We start from the raw sequence: 12,473 nt of genomic DNA, 5'->3' as shown, positions 1-12,473 counted from the left end.
CTTGAAAACTCAACCTCCTTTGCCATCTCTGTTATCTAAATGTGTTCTGTTGTACATAGGGTTTTCAGAGGCCTGCTATTTCAGAAGTGGATGGCCAATCCTTCTTCTAGGAAGAAGGAAGATTAAGAGAGAGGATCTTAAATATGCCAACGATAAAGATGAGGTCTACTAGAAGGATCTAGGGGAAACTATGGGGATAGATTAAGAAAGGGATAGAATATATTCTACATGAAAAAGAAATCATTGTATATTAGCATGTTGTGAAGTTCTTATGGTCTAGGCTGTGGGAGCTGTGCTGCTACCCCAAAAGCAACGTCCTTCTAGTGGTTTGGTTCCACCAGTGGCTCTAGAGAAAAAGGATGAACTATCTTCTCTCATGTGATATACAGCCTCTGAAAACTTGCTGGAAGGCCGGCTATTAGTCGGTTTCAAGTTAACAATAATGAGTTATTCTGGGCAATAAAATATGTAAACATCATCACTGCCAATTTACATAATGATCACTTCAAAGCATAGGTTGAAATTACATTATCTTTTGACTTATATTTCTCTATGCTTTGTCCAGTTTTACTATTTTGCTCTAAACCATTGCAAACGGCTTCCCCATAAGCAATGATCTGAGTACAAGTAGACCACTTGGGAGGAGATCAGGACATTCCGCTGTGGGAGTGGAGAAGTGAGAAATGGAAGAGATAAAAACCAATAAAGGAAACAGCCTCCTGTGGGCACTAGAATCAGTGTTTAAAATGCAGTTCAGAGTTATCCCAGAGCGATGCGGAAGATGAGCTACGCAGCACATCCAAGGTTTATCTCTCTAACTGTGGGCATTCCTAGGAGCTTCTAGGCTGTCCAGAGTAGGCAGAGTGAGCTTTTAGCAAGAACATACAGCTGGTGACAGAAGTCAGACGAGTGTGTTCACACATAGCAAAGGATGAGCAGATAACAAACTCTGGTGGCACAGTGGTTATGAACGCGGGGGCTGACGGAAAGGTCAGTGTTTAAAACTCACCAGGTTGCTCTATGGAAGAGAACTGTAACAGCTTGTTTCCTTAAGGATTACAGCCTTGGAAAACCTACAGAACAGTTCTACTCTGTCCTGTGGGATTGCTATGAGAAGGAATTGTGTCAGTGGCAATAAGTAGTGGTTGACTATGGGTCAAGGCATCAAATATTGGAGAGAAAGTCATAATTAATTAGAACACATTGGTCATTAATAGAAATGTTGAAGTGACCTTTCATAGGATGTCTCGGGAATTGGACAGGTAACAGTACATATTGACTATTTAGAGAAGAACTTTACTAAACACAGGGAGTAGACTTAGGGGCGGGTTTTGTTTTGTTTTTTCTTTCTTTAGTTCTTGCAAAGTCTGGTGATTAAAAGATAAATAAAAAGGAAAAAAAAGATGTGTACGTATTTGTAGCATATCATTAATAATTAAAAAATGACATAAATATTTCTTCCTGTGAGACTGCAAAGATCCCTAAAATATATTATAACTCAAAAAGCAATGAAATGAAAGCAATGACTCACAGGGTCACTGGAGAATAGGGCGAAGCTTAGGAAAGATACTGAAAGAGTTGCGGCTTGTAATAAAATATTAGTGTAGTGGACACTATGGTCCTATACTGAGTCCCAAGCTGATACCAGCCAGAACCTTCCTGTCTTCACTTAAGCTAGTAAAAAGTAGCAAATGTTTTTTATAGAAAAGAGAACTCTGGACTTGGCAAACATAAAGTAAATTTTGTGGACTTATCAGCAGTGGTGTCACTAGAAAGATGAAGTTAGGGGCTGTGACACTACTGGGAGTAACACAAAAATGATTGTGCATAATGTTTTTTGTGCAGTGTTTCACTAGAAATTTATTATTTTTAATAAAAATATTCCTGTAGTTAGTGTAGCAAACTAAAATGTGTTTTTCATAAGTTCAGCTTACATGTATCAATATAACATATACATAAGGCTAAAATAGGAGCTCTGGTAGCATAGCTTGTAACTCATTGGGCTGTTAATGAAAAGGTTGGAAGGCGGAACCCATCGGCCATGACTTGGGAGAAAGATGGACAATCTGCTCCCACAAAGAAACCTAGTCGAGGACTGGCTGCTATGAGTGGGGACCACTCAATGGCAGTGGGTGGGTTTACAACAGTAAAACCGGATGCTAATTTACTTTTTGAAATGTCTAATGTGCTCCAGTCAGAGCTGCCATTATTGCTTATTTACAACAGTGCTTTGAATCACAGTTTGATCTGCAGACACCACAAGCTTATGCTGTTGCTTTTGTTTGGGTTGCTCCTGTTTTGTTTTTATAATTGGCTGCTATTTCAAATTTTCTGAGGCTTTAGCTACAGTATGGTGGTAATTCATAATTGTGTTATCAATGGATTTGGGGGAGAATGAGACAAAAATTTTTAAAAAGAGGGGGAGAGAAACCAAACAAGGCTTTTACCCCATTATTCACGACTCTGTAACTAATACTGTTCTAATTCAGTGTGGAAAGATTTTTTTTAAAGATTTTATAAAATAAATTATTTTTTAAAATCGATCAGGAGCTGGTGGGTGGACTTTTTATTTAAAAGATGGGTGGGCCCTGACTAAGTTTCCAGTTTGGAGGCTTCTGTATGAAGCAGTTGGATTCTGGACGTAGGTTGTTTTGATTTAATTCAAAGTCAGGTGCAAACTGCTTGGCTGTTTTTTATTTCATTAACAATCTAGTATAAACTGATTAGTCATCTGGATTTAGGTGACAATCAGTTGTGGGCTGGAAGCCTCTTGTTTAAATCAATCAGGAAGTGGTGTTAATTGTGTTTGGGGAGAACATTCCGAGTGGTACAGCACTTATCTGTCAGTTTATTGTACTGAGATAAGTTGGGGCTCTTGTCATACTGAAAGACATGCCAGTGGTGTGGCAAATGTCACACGGGTTACTCATGGTGGATAGGAATTGGTAAAGATCCCAGATTAAGACAGACTTGGAAGCAGGATTGGCATCCACTTCTTACATAGCAGGCTTTTGAAAACCCAATGAACACTAGAGAAACAATGATAGTTATAGAACAGGGTTCAAATCTTTTGTTCATGGGGTCGCTATGAGTTGTACTCAATTGAATGGCACTTAACAACAACAACATTCATACAGTCTAGGAAATATTACCCTCAAGCAATTTATCACTACATCACACATTGTTGCTGTATACCATTGAGTTGGAACTGACCCATAGTTGACCCTCCAGTGAGTTTTCAGAGGCAGTAAATCACACAGGAGTTAAATGTCCATCTTTCTCCTGTGGAGCAGCTGGTGGATTTGAACCACATACCTTTTAGTTGGGCATGCAATTCCTGACCACTAAGCCACCAGAGCTTATCACATGTTATTCTGTGATTAAAATGGACATAAGGACTAAGAGTTCTGGTGGCGAGTACATTAAAATATCAGACTGCTAACTAAAAGGTCAGTAGTTTAAACGAGCCAGGTGCTCTGAGGGCAAAAGATGACCACTGGCCTTGTAAAGATTCACAGTCTTGAAAACTCAATGGTTTGTCATTGTGAGTTGGAATTGACCTTAGGGCATTGGGTCTGGTTTGGCTTTTTTGAACAGATTCCATATGATCTGGAACCGAGCAAGATTTGTGGCATGGGGAGTGACAGTGCAGTTTACATATCTCGGTCGAACCAACCCTGGAGCTGTCAGTACTTACCAGTTTAATATGTTCTCGCTTTTGGTACTTCTCACTGTAATACTGTTCTTGCCGAAGATTCAACAGCTGCTGCTGTTGCTTGTCCTTTAAGTCTATTAACTTTTGGGTCATTTCTGCATCCAGGGCAGCAAGATCTTGCTCAATGGTTGATGAATCAGGACTGCTGGGCTCCGATCTGCAAAGAAACAGAGACTGATGACAGAGCTTGTGGGCAGGGGCAAGCCACAGGGATGCCAGTCACTGGAGTTCTTCTGAGAGGCAGCACCCCATTGGTTTGGAAAGAGTTCAATTAGCCACTTAGGATAAAGGGTGTAGTCTCAAGAACTGCTTCAAACCACACAGGGTCTCCAGATAGAGGGAGTGTGAAAACTGTGTGGCTCCAAGAATAAGCTTGTATCGTATTCGTTCTCATTTGAAAATAGCACATGAAAATAGCAACTTTTTAGCTGTGGGTTGGTTCCAACTCGATGGTACACAATGACAACAATATTAAATATCATATTTTGTGTGTGTGTGTGTGTGTGTGTGAGAAAAATTTATATTTCAAATTAGTTAGCTGGACTCAGTTTAGATGATCCCAATTTTCTTGGCAACATCCAAAGCATCACAGTCAGGAGCAAGTCGAACACAGGCCTTCTTCTCTCCATCAGGCCTGATCAAAGTGTTGACCTTGGCCACATCATAGAGCTTCTTTATAACTTGTTTAATTTGGTGCTTGTTGGCCTTGACATCCACAATGAACACGAGGGTGTTGTTATCTTCTGTCTTCTTCATGGCTGACTCGGTGGTCAGGGGAAATTTGATGATGGCATAGTGGTCAAGCTTGTTTCTCCTGGGGGCGCTCTTCCAGGGGTTTTTGAGCTGCCTTTGGAGTCTCAGAGTCTTAGGTCGCTGGAAGGTGGGTGACGTGCGGATCTTCTTTTTATTTTAGCTGTGAATGCCCTTCAGGACGGCCTTCTTGGCCTTTAATGCCTTTGCTTTGGCTTTAGTGTGGGGAGGGGCAGGGGCTTCCTTCTTCGCTTTCAGTGCCATCTTCGTGGAAAGGCTAAATATCATATATTTTTAATATCAATTCCAACGATCTTCTTGTATCCATTTAACATCACTGGTGCAATTAAAAGAAAAAAAATAAAGCTCTGGTGGCATAATGTGTTATGTTTGGCACCAGTGACATTAATCTTAAATTACCAAACATCTATCTGTGTGACTCTATGACTGTGAACAATGCAAAAAAAAAAAAAAAGTTACCTTCCAGAGAGAACAAGTGTATCCTCCTTTCTCTTTTGTAGAAGTACCATTTGTGGTTGGTACAGTTCCCAGGGAAGTGTATTTTAGCAATACATTTGCGCTATTGAAGGATATTCTTGAGAAGCAGAATCTATTGGCTAGGAGCCTACACCTGGCATCTGAGTATATTGTTGTTTGTTGTGTGTACTGTAGAGTCAGAACCGACCCGTAGCTGAACGTCAGGTGAGTTTTAAGAAGCAGTTAATCGCATGGGAGGAGACTGTCCGTCCTTCTCTCATGGAGCAGCTGTGGCCTTGAACAGTGAACCTTCAGGATTACACTATAGCTTCTTGCCACTAGGACACCAGAGGATACAGAATTATCGGAGGAGTTGCTATTTTCATGAGCAGTGCCAAATGAGAATGAGTACTATACAAGACTCTGATAAATGTGGATCCTGATAAATCAGAATTACACTGTAGTGTCAAAGTGGCCATCGTGGTGGGAACAAATGGATATTTATCATCTAGGCAACAGAAAGATGGGTAATCAACTCTCATGTGATTTGCTGCTTCTGAAAACATGGGAGAGTCAGATTCAACTCAACGGTAAAGAGTTGTTGAGATGATTGAAGAATTAATGTCTTTGAATCAGAGATGACAGAGTACTGAATAACCTATGGACCACTAAAAAAAGAAAAACCAAATCAATTTATCTTGGGGAAATGCAATCAGAATGGTCTTTAAAGGCAATGATGGTGAAACTTCCATCTCACACACTTTGGCAAATCATCAAGAGATGACAACCCTTGGAAAAGGACATAATGCTTGGGGAGGTGGACAGTCAGTGAAAGAGAGGATAACTCTCAAAAAGATGAACTGACACAGTGTCGCAACAATGGGCTGGAGTATCATGGAGGTCATGACAATGGCACAGGATAGGTCAAGGTTCTGAGCTGACGCTCACAGGTTTGCTGTAAGTCAGAGTTGACTTGATGACAAATAACAACAGAGCAGTGTAGCCAGAATAGAAGTGTATGACTTCCACAGCAATGGAGAGCTCTCATTCACAGGCTTGTCAGTCTGTGCCAGGCTTTCCGTACTTGATGTAAACTTTCACAATAATATATAGATACTATCATCTCCAGGAAACAGGGACTCAGAGGAACAACTTCCCAAGAACACAACATGCAGGGGAAGAAGTGAGACTTGCCCAAAGACAGATAGCTAAGGGAGAAGTTGTTGGCTAGGGTCTGCACCCTTGACAACAGTATCTTAGTAGGTAAAATGTTGGGCTGGTAACCAAAAAGATTGTCCGTTTAAACCCTTTAGCCACTTTCAGGGACGAAGACAATGCAATCTCCTCTCAATGAGTCTCAGACACTAGATGGAAGGTTGTCATGAATTTGAATTGACCTGACAGGAGAGGGTTTATTGTAAATCTCTTTGTACCTTAGTGATGCAAATAATTAGCATATTGGACTGCTAGCCGAAACGTTAAAGGCTTGACTCTAACCAAAGGTACTTCCTTGAGTCCAGCAAAGGCCTTTTGTAAAATCAACCACTTAAAACCCTACGCAGCACAGTTCTATCTGACACACATGGAATTATTAGGAGTTGAAGCTGAATGGCAATTGTTTGCTTATTGCATTAATTTTCATTGTGTATCAAAGGAGGGAGGATGGACAGATGTCCTTATGAAGAAAAACTTTTCTTGTTCTATTTTCAAATACTAGGAGCTTAGGGACATTTTTATATTTGAGGAACAATATAAAAAAAATAACATAGTGAAGAATGTTTCTGCATGTTCTGGAAAAACAAGGCTATCTTCTCTGTTGACTAATGCTGCTTGTATAAGATCCAGGAGATATAAATTCCTTTGTAATTTAATATTGGGAAAATGTTTGTCTCTCTTGGAACGGTAAGCAAATTTCTTTTAATCAGATAAGGAGAATGATGAAGCCCACATTTCCTTTTCTCAGAAGCTAATAGCCAAATTCAGTGTTCAGGACAGAAATGATATTAAATGGCTAGTGCTGGCCAATAGAAACTTAATGTGAACTATATATGCAATTTAAAATGATTAAGAGCCACCTTGAAGAAATGAACTGGAGTTGTTGTGTGCTGCCAAGTCAGAACTGACCCTCAGCTGACCCTCTGGCAGGTTTTCAGAGGCAGTTAATCTCATGCAAGGAGACTGCCCATCTTTCTCCTGTGGAGCAGCTGGTGGATTTGAACTGCCTGCCTTCAGAATTGCAGCACAGCTTCTCTTTTTTTTTTAATTTAATTTTCTTTTTTTTCAGATTTCCATTCATTCATTGTTGCACACTTTCCTCCCTGCACCTTCCCCCACCAGGCCACCAGAACTCCCTAAAATGTTTAATAGCCACCTTGAAGAAGTGAATGAGAGTAGGTGAAATTCATTTAATAATCTAATTCTTTAAGAAGAATCAATGCTTTCCAATCGTGGTGCTGGAGAAGAATCGTGAACATACCATGTTGTTGTTGTTGTTATGTCCCATCAAGTCACCTGCAACTCATAGTGACCCTATGTACAACAGCCCTAAATACCATGGACCACCAAACAAATGAATAAGTCTATCTTGGAGAGATAAAAGGGAGCTGGTATTTCTCTTTGTCACAAGACAAGGTACCTTATCTACCAGGTTCTATGTTGTTAGATAACATCGAGTCAAGCATGACACATAGCAACCCTATGAACAAAAGATCTGAACCCTCTTCTACCCTGTGCCGTCCTCACACTTCTGACACACAAGAGCCTACTGTGGTAGTTACCCTGTCAACCCACCTGGTCAAAGGTCTTTTCCTTTGCTAACCCTCTTCAAGGAATAGCTCCTAGCAACATGCCCAAAGTATGAGAGGTGAAGCCTCATTATTCTTGCCTCCAAAGAGCACACTCCAGAGGCACCTCTCCAAAGCATATCTGTTTATTCTTTTCACAGTCCATGGGATGTTCAGTGCTTTTCTTCAACACCACAGCTCAAAGACATCAATTCTTCCTTATTCACCATCCAGTTCTCAGATGCACAGCAAGTGATGAAAAATACTATGGCCCGAGTCAGATGCACCTTAGTCTTCAAAGTGACATCATTGCTCCTCAATAATCTGGAGCAGTCCTAACTGCTGAAAATGGAGGGAGCCGAATGGCTTTCCTGCCTGTGGTAGTATGCTGTTGTTGCTGTTAGGTGCCAGATTTGGCATCTACTCATTTGTTTTTGTTGTTGTTGTTAGTTGTGGCAATTACAAGTCATAGTGACCCTGTGAATGGTGGATCTGAACCCTGTCCTCACCTGTGCGACCCTTGTCATCTCTGCTGTTGTTGAGCGCATTGCTACAGCCACTGTGTCAGTCCATCTCGTTGAGGGTCTTTCTCTCTCTTTCACAGCAACCTATACACAAACAGAACAAACCACTGTCTGACCCATGTCTTCCTCACAATTCCCACTGTGCTTGGCCAAGTCCAGCTGTACCGTCTGAAACATCAAAACCCCACGCAAATGACGCTCTTCTTTCACCCTACAAAGCAAACAAGGACAACAGGCGTTGGGCTTACTTTTTCTTGCTGTCCTTTTTGGCCGACTTCTCCAAGGCCGCCCTCCTGCGCAGGTAGTCGTTCTGGATTTCATTGTATTTGGTGGTGTGCTCTTTGATCAAGTCGGTGGTCTTCTTATGATGTCTCTTCACCAGGTCTTTCATTTCCTTGTAGTGCTTCTTCTGGAGTTTCACAAATGATTTTTGCTGTTTTAGCTCGTCAATCGTCTGGGCTTCCATTTCTGCAACAAACAATTATGAGAGCTCATAGACACGGAAAGGGCTGGCAGGACAAACACACAGAAGAGCAGGGACCCGCCTGAGGGCGTTTAGCTGAGAAGGCGGGTCACCTGGAGCTGAGGGACACAGCACTGATTTCTAGTGTACCTGGGTTCCAGGGGGATCTTCCCACGTGCTAACTTGACAACCAAGTTGCATAACTTCTCGAAGCCAGAATTTTTTCATTTGTGATTTATATTTAAGTATATATTAATTGTTTCCCCCCCCTAAAAGCTATGATTTATGAGAAGTCAAGCACAAGGTGGAGACTTATTTACAAGTGATTTATTGAGAGGGATCAGGCTGAACAGTCTGCTTCTTTCATTCCCCTCCTGAGAGTCCCTCTCAATAAACTCAACCCATTTTCATCAAGTCAAAACCAACCCACAGCTGACCCTCCAGTGGGTTTTCAGAGGCTGTCAAATGCATAGCAGGGGCCTGCCCATGTTTCTCCCATGGAACAGCTGGGGGATTCGGGCCATCTGCCTTTGGGTTGCTAATGCAGAGCCTTGCCCACTAATCCCCAGGGAAATATTTCAAATCACAGAGCCTGATCTTAAAACATTGTATTTTTGTATTGATATCATTTATCAATCGTAGAATATGTACTCTTCCCAAATGTTAATGTTTCTGAAATCAAGCTGCTTCTGGGAGTCAATACAGTGTCAGGATATGTGTTTCCCTTCTCATCAATACAAGGGCCTCACAATTGATGGCGTCTTGGCTTCAAGGAATTCTCTTCCACCTGGACCTAGATTAAGTCACATGTCTCCACTTATGATTCAAACTGTTTTTGCTTTGAAGAACAAAAAAATCCTATTACCAGAAATACTTAGAACTTGTAGGAGGTACAGAAGTAATACATCCCATGAGCAATAGACTGAATGGAAGCTAACTAGTGGATAAACATTGAAGTCACAATAATAATTTGTGTTCTCGGAGAAAAGACAGGGCAATGATGGGCAAAGTCCAAAGGTGACTGCTTTTATAAATCACGAGAATGACTACACGAAACAAATGTGAATGAAGAGCAGTGTGAAACACAATGTATATAAACTTTGTAAGCAAATCAATTAAAAGACGTAAAATAGAATGCTTATGAATGATTGTATGAAACACAGTATAAGTGAAAGATTGTATAAAACACAGTGTATATGAATGAAACAAACAGCCTTTTCAGCCCTTTCCATGTCTATAAGCTCTCACAATTATTTGTTGCATATGGATAAAGGAATTATTATATGAAAACCATTAAAATATTTTAAAAAATTGATGCTCCCAAGTGCTAATTTTTAAAATCAAAATATGTTCCCTTTTACCTCCTTCTTTTCCTAAAACTTCAGTGTCTACTCTCCTGACATTTGATTCCTTTTGAGAAAAAGGCTGGAAAGAGAATTAGTTACATTGATTTTATGGTTTCCCTTAGGCCCAAATTGACTCACTAAGTTGCATAATAATTTATCCTATGAATTTATAATTCTAAGGAATCTCTCGAGGTTTGGTAATATATCCAAACTCACTTCTTAAAAGGTGATTTGCAGCATATTAACTGCAGAGAATTTATCAATAGATACAAGATGTTCTAACCTTGGCTTAAAATTCTGTAGATGAAAAGACATTCTTAGAATATGTTGTGAGTATAAACCTCATGTCCTTTCATGTGAAGAAAAAAGTATAGTTCATGAAAAAATCACTCAGAAACAACCGTTTCTAACATGTCTTATCTGGTTACATACTTTTAGTCAATATGTCCATTTTCTTGTGTGATTATAGTTTGTTTAGTCCTAATGCTTTAAGACCAATTTTTAATCCATCAGAGGATCTTTAAGAGGAAGATGCACAATCTCTTCCTGTGAGATTTACAGGTTCAGAAAACCCACTGGCGGGCTGGTTATGAATGGGTTCTGGCTTGAAGGTAATGAGAGAGGGAAAGAGGGAGAGGCAGAGGGAGGGGTTGTGGGGAAACTACCATAACGTATTTATGCACCCCACTTAATAGATATATAACTAACTTTTTTTGCCTCGTAACAACATTGCTACTTTTGGTAAATGTGCATACATTTCTGCAGTATATTTTGTCAAGTATTATAAATATTTTAAAGATTATAATCACTGATTCACTCTTTGTAAAGCAGGAATGAAAGTCATGACTGACCCTGCAGGGAGTTTTTAGACGCTGTAAATCACACAGAAGGAGGTCGCCCATCTTTCTCCTGAGGAGCAACTGGTGGATTTGAACCTCTTGTCTTTGGGTTGGCAATGTAACTCTGTATTCACTAGTTCACTAGACTCTTAACAGACACTGTTAATTTTATCAAAGAAAGTCTGGACCAATTTCAGTCCTCCTAGTTTATATAATTAGCCAAATATAAAATATTTCCAAATGTAATCATAGCTCTCAAACCCTAGGTCTCTTATTGTTACAAATGGATCACAATCTGCATATGTAAAATAGTTTATTGTCTCCACTTCGGGGAGACAGCCATCCCCAGCACTGGGTCATATTTCCAGTATAAAATCTTTGTTTCTAAGACAAATATCTTGTGAAATTATATTTTTTTCCTACTATTTCTTATCTATCAACTAAGGGCCCCCAAATCACTACTGTTAAGTCAGCTTCAAACATAGAAACTACAGGTAGGACACAGTAGAACTGACCCACTGAGCTCTGGTAGCCAGATGAGAGTGGTGGTTTGAATCCACCAGTGGCTTCCGGGGGCGGGGGGAGGGGAGGTGTAAAGATGGGCCATTTCCTCCCACGTGATTAACAGCCTCAGAAACCCCATGAGGGTCAGGATGAGCCAGTTCCACGTGGTGTAGTGAATCATACAGACGTTGACAGCCATACTTTTCTCCCATGGGCCATTTTTGCGTTTGGACGGTCACCTTTGGTTATAATAGTCAAGTGTTTAATCTCTGAGTCAGGAAGCCTCCAGTCCAAGTAAGGTTACTTGTCTGTCAGGGCATCATGTTTGTCAGCCTGTGCTAGGACTATACCTCTGCAGCTTTTGTTAGAGAAGACAATAATGACATTAGTTTTCAGAGTTGAGCAGGATCCCCTCTCCTCTCCTCTCCTCTCCTCTCCTCTCCTCTCCTCTCCTCTCCCTTCCCCTCCCCTCCCCACACCAGACTGTGTTGTTTCCAGCTGCTCAAGCCCCTGGGGGAAGCGGGGGTCCTTACCTGTCAGCACACTCTGAATGAGATCTTCTGCTTTGGCAGGTGCCTTTACAGAACCTGCAAGGAGAATAAAGGTCAAATCTTGTTCTTTAACTTCTTTTTAAAATTAAGCCTCCAGTAAAACAAGAGTTGAGTCAAAGTCTCTCCATGGACAAATCAACACTCAGGGAGAGAAAGATTTGGAAAAATATTATAAAAAGCATTTTCATTTTTGCAACTTTGATACTAAATTAAATGTGACATTCCATGCTCTGTTTGTAGAGAGAATAAAAACATAAGACTTCAATTTTGAATCAAAACTCCAGACAGATGTAACAAATTCAATCTAGACAATACTTATTGCCATCTTCTGGCAAAAATTAGGTATGGCAAGTAGTCCCTTAGTTTTGATTTTTTTTATTTTTTAATACTGGTTTATTTACAAAGTTTGTATTCATTATTTTTCATACCAGATCTTCCCCATTTCCTTTACATCCCCCTCCCTCCAACCACCAAATTATGTGACCATATGATTAACCAGTCTCTCCCCCCACCCCACCCCC

General features: G+C 40.5%; 1 protein-coding gene across 2 annotated transcripts in view; it reads right to left on the bottom strand.

Moving 5' to 3' along the window:
- PLCB1 (phospholipase C, beta 1 (phosphoinositide-specific)) overlaps positions 1 to 12,473 on the bottom strand; it is a 920,819-nt gene that overhangs the window by 128,776 nt on the left and 779,570 nt on the right. For both annotated transcript variants that reach the window (XM_006894240.1, XM_006894239.1), the window contains exons 25-27: positions 11,935 to 11,988; positions 8,498 to 8,717; positions 3,698 to 3,872 (exon numbers count right to left, since the gene is read on the bottom strand). In XM_006894240.1, coding sequence (XP_006894302.1) covers positions 3,698 to 3,872; positions 8,498 to 8,717; positions 11,935 to 11,988 — 449 coding nt within the window. The remainder of the gene's footprint in view (positions 1 to 3,697; positions 3,873 to 8,497; positions 8,718 to 11,934; positions 11,989 to 12,473) is intronic.

This window comes from Elephantulus edwardii, unplaced genomic scaffold, assembly GCF_000299155.1.
Source record: "Elephantulus edwardii isolate Elephantulus edwardi_28Jun2011 unplaced genomic scaffold, EleEdw1.0 scaffold00138, whole genome shotgun sequence".
NCBI lineage: Eukaryota > Metazoa > Chordata > Mammalia > Macroscelidea > Macroscelididae > Elephantulus > Elephantulus edwardii.
This window is presented reverse-complemented; position numbering and strand designations above follow the sequence as displayed.